The 9905-nt window shown below is 39.9% G+C and overlaps 2 protein-coding genes across 3 annotated transcripts in view; both read right to left on the reverse strand.

Moving 5' to 3' along the window:
• Positions 1 to 9905, reverse strand: part of Ctnna2 (catenin alpha 2) — a 1380618-nt gene that overhangs the window by 384997 nt on the left and 985716 nt on the right. The gene's annotated exons all lie outside the window — the stretch shown is intronic.
• On the reverse strand, positions 9138 to 9458 carry LOC108491731 (60S ribosomal protein L36a-like). The gene has a single exon (XM_017802976.1). The coding sequence runs from the start codon at positions 9456 to 9458 to the stop codon at positions 9138 to 9140; it is 321 nt and encodes a 106-aa protein (XP_017658465.1).

Consider the following 9905-nt stretch of genomic DNA (forward strand, 5'->3'; position numbering starts at 1 on the left):
ACCACACCCTGCTTAAAATATTTTATTTATTATTTTTATTTTATGTGTATGAATGTATTGCCTGCATGTACGTGAGCGCACCCATGTTGTGCAATGCTGTGGAAGTCAGAAGAGGCCATCAGATTACCCTGGAACTGGAGTTAAGGACAGTTTGTAGCCTCCATGTGGGTGCTGGGAATCAAACCTGGGTCTTCTGCAAGAGCAGTCAGTGCTCTTAACTGCTGCACCATCTCTCCAAGCCCGTTTTGGGGGTTTTTGGCAAAATTTTTTATTAATTTATTTAATAACCACACAATTAGTAAAAGCATTTCATTACAACAGCATTGACATAATCAATAACAGTTTCCAGAGCAAAGATGCATCTCTTTCAAAATTGACTGTAAATTTTTGTTCACAGTGTTGTATTAATATAGTTATACATTATTGTACTCAGAATAAATCCTATATGGCATAAAATTGAATGAGGTTTTAACCTTTAAAAAAAATCTCCATTTCTTTATAAAATATACTGTCTCATACAAAAAGCTCTCATTTTTAATGCAACTAACACAGATGTTTGCACATCTGTCTCAATCTCTATCTAATTATTACTAATAATAGTTGGTGACTTTCTGAGATCCTTGAAACCTAAGCATGTATCTAAAGTCATCAGGTAGATTTCAATGGTTATGTTTTTCATACCTACTCAATAACATGGAGCAAATTTTTATGCTTCTTCCTCAAATATAATTCATTTTTTTATTTATTGATTTATGTGTGTATGTGTATTTCATACAGAACATCTCAAACAATCTTATTCATCTTTATACCCACATCCCAAATGACACCCTCCCATAGCCCCCCCCACCCCCACGCCCATTAGGGCCCATATACTCTGGTGGGACTGTAAAATTGTTCAACCCCTATGGCAAAAAATTTATTGAATTTTTGAGAATTTCATATATAACAGTTTAATTGTCTTTTTACCCCTTCCCCATTGACCCCTTGCTATATAGCCTTCACACTAGAATTAATACTTTCTGCCATTTGTGTTAAGGTGTATCATGTGAAGTTAGTGTCCCAGATGTCCCTCAGTGCAAATTCATTCACTGAGGTCTAGTCAGCTTATCTAGAGTCCCTCCCTTTAAGAGGATCAGCTTTTCCTCATCCATCAGCAATCATTTGGGGGCCTGCTGTCCATTTCCACAGTTCTGTACTGGGTTTTTGTCTGTTTGAGTTTGCATGGGTCTTGTGTATGCTGACACCATTGCTGTAGGTTCTTATGGGAAAGGTTCCAGGAGCCTATAGGACTATATTTACATATGGTCATGAGCCTCTCTTTCTGGCTCTCACAGTCTTGCTGTCCCCTCTTTTGTAATGCTCTCTAACCTGTGGGTGGGTGGATTTTGGTATAGGAGTCTTTTCCAAGGGTCCACACTCTGTAGACTTTCATTCTCTATGTTTTGGCTGTTTGTGTTCCTGGCCCTCTGTTACATGAAGGAACTTCATTGATGAGAACTGAAAGATGCATTAGTGTTCTCTTCATCCTTTGTTTTATGTTCCATGAGCCTTAGATATAGAGGTTGCATTGTAGATGTGCCACTTAGGCTTGGGCAATTTTTAGACAATCTCTGTGTGTGACCAGTTGTGGACATTGTGGGACTCTTTAATAATCTCTGTCTGTTGAAAAAGAAGTTTCTTTGAGGGGTGGTGACTGGGATACCCGTCTGTAAATTTAAGGATCCATATTTTGCACATAATAAGAAATTACATTTGACTAGGGATATGATAGTGGAGTTTCACATCTCTAAGATCTAAGACCTCTCCAGCTATGTTGTAATATTGTTTAATTTCCTTATATGTTATGAGTCTGTTTAAACTGTTGATCTTTTCTTGGTTTAGCTTTGGTGATTCCCATGATTTTAGATAGACATTCATTTCTTTGAATGTATAACTAAAATGTGATTTGTAAATGTTATTATTGAAAGATGTTTGCATTCTTGGTCTAACACTGTATTTCCATATATATACCTTCATTGAGTTTCTTTCTGTTGACCCTTGTTCCCTTTCTTCAACTCTTTGTATTGCTTCAAGAATTCTCTGAAAGGCTGCTTTGTGGACATGAATTCTTTCAGCCTACTAATGTTGAGGAAGATTTTTCTTTCCCCTTCAACTATAAAGTATTCTGGGTTGGCATCTCTGGTCATTTAGAGCTGGGAACTCTTTGGTCCAGGCTCTTCTGAGTTTCATAGTTTGTGTTGAAAAGCCAGCTGTAATTCTGATGGGTTTTCCTTTATAGGTAACTTGTTTTTCTTTTGCAGCTTTCAGTATTCTTTGTTCTGTATGTTTAGTACTTTTACTATGATATTCTATGGGGAGTTTCTTTTCCCATCCTGTGTATTTGGTCTTGTATGTGTTTCATTTGTATGGCCATGTCTTTTTTTCTAATTTTGGGAATTTTTCTTCTACAGTCCTGTTTGCAGATCTGGTCCATACCATTATCCAGAGATTCTTCTCCTTCCTCTATGCCTGTGATGCATAAATTTTGTCTTTGCATGGTATCACACTTCTCCTACATATTCCACTCCTGTGCTTTTTAAAAATTCTCCATAATGTTTGCTTGATGGTCCAATTCTTCAACTTTACCACTCCATCGTGATATTCTTTCCCATTTCATTCATCCTATCAGTGAGGCGTTCTCCTGTCGTTTGTAATTGGCTTATTGAGTGTTTCACTTCCTTCTTCATTTCAGCCTGAGTTGTTTTCAATATTTCTGTCTTTTGTAAATTCAGTTAAAAGTGTATCCCTATCTTCATTTAGTTCTTTGATTTATTCGTTTGTGTGTCCTTTAAATTCGTTGAATTCTTTAATCATATTTATGATTGTTCTTTTAAATTCTGTGTCCTAGGTTCTCTCTGGGGGGGGGTTATAAGACTGTTGGTATTTAATGGGTGCATATTATTTTGCTTTTTCATATTTTTTTGTTGTGATCGTGCCATGTAGATTTCTTTTGCTGTTTGAGATTCTGGTGTGAGACTCCAGTATTTCTTTGTTGAGTTTAAGTTTGTTTCTGTTTGCATACTTGAAATGCCTTCGTTGTTTTCTTACTGGGTGTGAAAAGCCTGTTGGTCTAGGCTTTAGGTTCTCCCTTTTGATTTTATATTGGAGGAGCCAGATGGCTCTAGTCCAGCTACTCAGGAGTTCCAGCAGACACCCAAGCCACGTGTGAATCTGATGGTCTCGGGTCTCAGGTCTCAAATCCAGAGATCTGGGGTAATAAAAGCAAAAGAGCCTGTGTCCAAGGCTAGAAGGAGAAGATGATGTAGGGTCTGGGAGACTGGTGTTCCTCAGGTTATAGAGGAGTCAAGGTACAGTGCACATAATCAGACTTCAGGGAAGGATGGTTTGGGGAATTCTAGGCAATTTGGGGCTGGGGACAGACTGTGAAGGCTCTAAGCAACTAGACTGAAAGACTGAGCTGGTCTGAGTGCAGGGGATCAGGAAGCAATGAGCAGGTCCAGACTCAGAGAGTAGTCCAGAGATCTAGGTTGCTGAGAGAAAAAGCGGACCAGTACCCAAGGCCAGAAGGAGAACAGGAAGTGGGGCTGGGGAGATTGCAGATAGAAGTGTTGATGGAACTCAAATTACTTTGATGCAGCCACACAGAAGCATCTGTTCTCCAAGTCTTCTCAGTCTATTTGAGGGGACTAGAAGACTGTTCAGAAAGGTTAGTTACTACAGATAATAGTTGAATGAATGGCACTGATGGGAATGCTTTGAAAGGCCCCAGATGGTGAGCTCAGTGACAGGTACATGATCTGAGAAGCTTCACCAGGAAGATGTGGAACTCAGGGAGGCACACTTCAATCGGCACTTGTATTTCCTTTGTCTGTTTTCACCTTTTCCTTCAAGGCAGCCTACCTCTGTCCTCTCCCATTCTCAGGCTCGCAACTCTTGATGCCATCTACCTTATTCTCTGTTCACCCCAGCATTTCCTGTACTGAGAGAGTGTCTGACAAATCACGGGTGCTAAATAAACTGTCATTGCATGTGAGTGGCTGTGATGTTTAAGCTGGAGGAAATCTTGGAGACCATTCATGTTATGACTGAGACCCAGAAGGCCCAAGGGGCAGGCCCAGAACCACAGCAGCTGCAGGATTAAAAGTTGGAAATGGCAGACTGAAATCCATGGTGACCTGACTCCAGATATAGTGATGTTTCCATTGTGTTTTGCTGTCCTCCATTTAGGCTCAAACCAAACTCACGTTCCACTTTCTGTCTAGGAGTCATTTTCTAACAATGTGAGACTAGATTCACTTCCTTGACTTTTGACTTCTATAGTGAGCCAAGTCTGCTTTATCATTAACTGGTAGCCAGAGCTATTTTAGAGAAGAAAATCAGGTCCAGCAGGCATGTTCCCTACCTCACTGCTCTGCATGATTTGGGGAGAGAGAAAAGAAACAAAATGAAACAAAAACCAAAACTGCCAATCTGTTACATAATCAACATAACAGAGTTACTGAAGATAAAGAGGGCTCCAGGGTGTCTGGGGGGTGGGGGGGTGGTTATTTTTGAAGAGTGAAATGGATAAGCTAAGAAATGGAATCTTTTTGGAGCAAAAAGGTGAGCAACATGACTATTTATCCAGTATTAAAACTGTGCAGGGCAAATATTTATTTATTTCTTGGGAGTTATTTATTTTAACTTCCAGACAGTAAAAATTATTCTACCTAATTAGAAATGTCAATTTAATGTTCATGGACCAAAAGAGTGTTTTAATCACAAAAAAGTTCAGGAAAGAAAGTAAAATCTATCCAGTACACACACACACACACACACACACACACACACAGTCTACTATGTAAAAAGGAGTACGTATACTTATGCTTATAGCTTAGGACATTGAGCACTCTGACAACAAATGGTAAATTGTTTCCCTGTGACATGCTGATCACCAGAACATCAGTCAGGACTATGCTTGACCATGTGGACCTGATTTCTTTCATATACCCAGAAATAGTTCAGTTGACTGAGCAGGATGAGGACAACACCTGAAGGAAGCCAAAATATCTGTCATCTTCAGACTCTTGACCTCATGAGGGCAAGGTTTGAACCTGCAGATGCTGTGCCCATAGCCAGACGAGAGGGAACGAAGAGTAAAATGGCATCTGACCTTCTTTGTTTTTTTAAGTCAGAAAAACAATGTCTTTCAAAAGCCTTCTGCAATGATGTCAATGGTACTTCTAGCATCAGAGTGTTTTTGGAAAGTCAACTTTTGGGAGTCTTAGCTAAGCACACATTCAATCTGGGCACTGTTATTAGAAAAGTCAAAAGAAGGAGTGGGGTTGTGGTAGGCATTTGGGAGTGTCTGCTATAGGTAAAAAGGCTCAGCTTTGGCCCCCCGAACTCAAACATGATACATGACCTTTCTAACATGTTAAATGGAGTCTTACCATGGATATTAGAAGCACAAAAATAAATACCAACTCACCCACTAGCTGCTTTCACTATGTACAAAGCCAAAAAGCAGGATCTCACTGATGGGTAAAACCTGAGACCTGCATAGAAACTAAAAGAGTAGGACCACAGCAATAAATATGGTGGCCCAGGGACAAACAGAGAGATTTCTACTGAAAGGAACACCTGACCTTCTCAATCCATCTTCGCATCCAGGCAGCAATCTCTGCCTTAGCACCTCGGTAGCTAATGTTCTTCCTCGAAACTGAAAACTCCCAGTCAGTCACAAAGGCCTCCTACACCCCACAGAACAGCAGCAGCTAAGAAGTGTGTCCCAGAAACACTGATCTTAAATTTGCCACTTATAGAAAACAGTATTATTAGTTGGAAAAAGATCTTCGCTATGGTGGTAACTATATTCCAAATGTCAGAATATTTGAATGATGTAAAAGCTATTCTTCCCTAAGACTTCTCTCCTAAAACACCTCAAATGTTCCTTCTCACATTAGCTTCCATAGCCCTCACAATGCTGGCTGGTGATTTTGTTGAATTTGTGGTTCCTCCTCAGTCTTAAAATCCTGCCCCAAGAAATCCAACTCAATTCTGCAGACACATCTTATCTGCAATAGTGAATAAGGTGGCTGACGACCCTGACAACACAAAAGACACAGAGATCACCTCAACGGGAACAAGGGACAGAATATTCTGGAGCCAAATATCAGTGACCATGGACCATAGATTCATGTTATCCCAAGTACCATGTTCCAATGAGGCAACAACTTTCATGAAGTTCTTTATTTTTAATAGGAAAAGAACAAATAAAATTTTAAAAAATCAAGACACTTTAAAAATATATTAGTGACTACATCAGGAAGATGGATTACAATAAAGTAGAAAAGCCTCTGTCTCAGGCCTTAGATGTTTTCTGAAGATGTTACCAGCCTTTCAGTTGGTAGAAGCTAGGGTTCTGTTTGCACATTTCAAATGGATCAACTTGATAGTCACAAGGATGTTAGGTCATACAGAGGGGTGGGTAATAAATGGCTATTTAAAAGGCTCTAGATAACCCATAATAATCTGGCTCCAGACCTTTAACATCCCAGCTCTCCATTAATCATGGAAGTTGCAATCAGCCAATCAGCCTTCTAGAATGTTTAACACAGATGTGGCCCTTTTCCCTGGGGAATTCAATTCAAATTCATGTTTCTTTTTCCTAGTTTCGTCATGACACCGTTGGACACAAACATTTTCAAAATAAGAACTGTGATTACCCCCTCTCTATGCCTGTCCTCTACAATGTCCATCCACTTCACCCACTCCTCCCTCCTACAAGACACTTCCCTCTAGAATTCCATCCACTGTCACTCTCCACTATGAACACTTTCATTTGTATGTTTGTTTCTTTCTGTAAAGTGTGTGGGTAGAAATAACCCTGAAGCTGAGCTACCACAGTGAAGCTTCATCAAGGACTCGTTTGTTGAATGTTAAGAAGGTGTTCTAACAGAGTGTTTAAGGGTGAGTAGCTATGTTCTCCACCCGAACTCAAAGCACTGTTTTTCATAAGAGACACTCTGCTTCTCCTTTCTACCCATATTCATCCAGACACCCCTCACACTCCTTTCTTGGTGTTAAGATAACTCTTGAACTGGTACACAGAGAGACTACATGTAAAATTAACCTCTTTTACCCTTAAGCATTCTCTACAATTAGGCTCTTGGCAACTGTATTAGTTCAAGCCACTGAGAAATTATTTAGCACTTTGTTGCTCCAGGGCACTAAATAATGTCACATTTTCAAAGCTTAAAGCCATTACAGTTATAAAGCACTTCTACCTAGGCTATCTAATTCCATCTTGGCAATGGCTCAGTATAGAACTGGAGTACAGCGGTTGTTTCCTAATGCTATGAATGCCCCTGTAGTAAACTCATGTACTAGAGGAAAGGGGGTTCTGGAGTATCTGTCTTCTCATTCAGAACTCTCTCCACTGTACCATGGAAAAAAGAGTTTCAAATAAGGAACACATGTTCTTTGTGATGTAGATGGGTTTTTTGTGGGTTTATTTTTGTTTTCTTTTTTTTGTTTGTTTTTTTGAAAGAGTTTCACTGTATAACTCTGGCTGGCCTCAATCTCAAAAGATTTGTCTGCCTCTGCCTCCCAAGTGCTGGGATTAAAGGCCTCCAGACAGATTTTTAAAGTTCAAATGTATTCCACACATCTGGACATGTTGTAGCTCAATACATTGAAGGTTATGCTAAAAAAGAGAGAAAAGCTTATAAGAATCTAACCTGAGGGGTCTGAAGGATTGACACTTGACAAAGCAAGACAAAGCAAGACTTTTATCACATCTATGCCAAAGTGTCACTAAACCCATTAAGAAAGAAAAGCACGATAGGCTGACACGGGAAATGCGAGTTAAACCTGCTTTGAGACTCCCTTGCACCTTATTCAGAGTGTTGCCATCAAGTAAACAAATGAGAGTAAATGCTGGAGAGGGTGTGGGGAAAGACAAGCTCCAAGTTAGTGTTGGTGGAAAGTAAACTAGTGCAGCCACTTGGAATTTAGTATGGAGGTTCCTCAAAAACCTGAAAATAGAACCACCATATGACCAGTTATACCATTATGGTACATACCAGTGACTCAGAGTCAACATACTACAGAGATACTTGCATATCAGTGTTTATTACAACACTATTTACAATAGCCAAGATATGGACCTAACCTAGATGTCCATCAATAGATGAATAGATGAAAAAAATGTCACACACACACACACACACATACACACACACACACACACACACACACTTGATGAAAGTCTCTGTAGCCATAAAGAAAAATGAAATTATGACATTCAGGAAAATGGGTGCAACTGGAAATCATTATATTAAGGGAAATAAGCTAGACTCAAAAGGACAAATACTGCATCTTTTCTGTCAAATACAGAACCTAAACTTAGAATTGTATGTGGCGGGGGTGTAGATAGTTGTGTGGGTCTTGAAATTAGAAAAGGCAAGATGATCAGGGAGAAAGAGATTTTAGGGTGTTAGGAATGAGGAATAAATACTATAAGAAAGCAGATGGGGGCAGTGACTGAGGGGGAAAGAGAACCTGCTAGTGAGGAGAGGGGACACAGGGAAGGCAGCTGGCGAAGAAGGTGGAGAAGAACAAAGTTCAGTAACATACATATAAAGAAGCCATGGTGAAACACATTCCTTTGAATGTTAACCTAAAAAAAATAGAACAGGAAAGAAAGACAGAAAGACAGGCTGGAAGAAAAAAAGAAGGAAAGAAAGAAAGATCAAGGTTAGGAGGAAGGAACGAAGGAAGGAAGATTTATCCAACCCTGTGCTGTCGTGTCTCCGTTTTACACTTTTTTGCTTGAAGATTAGTCACTTAAAGTACTTATGTTGCTATTTTTCAGAGGTATGAAACTAAATGGAGAAAGAGGGGAGATGACGGGGACTGTGGAGATGACAATGGTTCTCCAAGATTTGAACATTCAGTGGAAGGTGAACTAGGATTTTTTGGAAAGACTTGCCCACATGTAACCTCTCAAATGTTCATTCATTAGATTCTGTTTCCCAAATATTGATACATGTGTTGTCCTTGAAAAGGAAATGTCCTATTTTCCCAAGTAGACCGTGTTTATTGAAATTTTTTTTTGAAGCAACTCATGATTTTGTCTTCATTATAAAATCACCTTAGAACTGGATCATTTGGCCCTTTCTCTTCGTGTCTCCTCTCAGTTCAAAATCCCTGGACCTCTTAATAGCCAGCATTCTCTTAGATCTGCAGTTGGGCTCGACACACTCAAGCTTCAGCACAATCTTCTTTGTAGTTTTAGCCTTTCTGCGGAAAATAGGCTTAGTCTGCCAACCATAGCCACTCTGTTTCCTGTCACAATGCCACTTTCCCTGGACATAAAGGGATTCCTTGGCCTTCTTGTACTGTGTTGCTTTGTTGGTCTGGTGCTTGCCACATTTCTTGCAGAAAGTTCGGCGGGTTTTAGGAACTTTCACCATGTTTGCCAGAGCACTAGCAGCACAGGAAGGAAGGAAGGAAGGAAGGAAGGAAGGAAGGAAGGAAGGAAGAAGACAGGAAGGAAGGAAGGAAGGAAGGAAGAAGGAAGGAAGGGAGGGAGGGAGGAAGGAGGAAGGAAGGAAGGGAGGGAAGGAGGGAGGAAGGAGGGAGAGAGGGAGGGAAAGAAAGAGAGAGAAAGAGAGAAAGAAAGAAAGCTGTCTTTATTTCCAAATAGTTTGAATGTCTACATATAAAACTCAGGGAATTTGGACAGAGTAGATGGTTCAATGGATAAAAGTGCTTGCTGCCAAGTTCGATGACTTGAGCTCCATTCCCAGGACCCACATGGTAGAAGAAAATCAATTCCCACAAATTGTCCTCTGACCTCCACCCAAACTGTGCCATGTATACCCTCCCCATGACACAAATAAATACATATAATAAAAGTA

The sequence above is a fragment of the Nannospalax galili genome, unplaced genomic scaffold, assembly GCF_000622305.1.
Source record: "Nannospalax galili isolate Female #2095 unplaced genomic scaffold, S.galili_v1.0 scaffold726, whole genome shotgun sequence".
Taxonomy (NCBI): Eukaryota; Metazoa; Chordata; class Mammalia; order Rodentia; family Spalacidae; genus Nannospalax; species Nannospalax galili.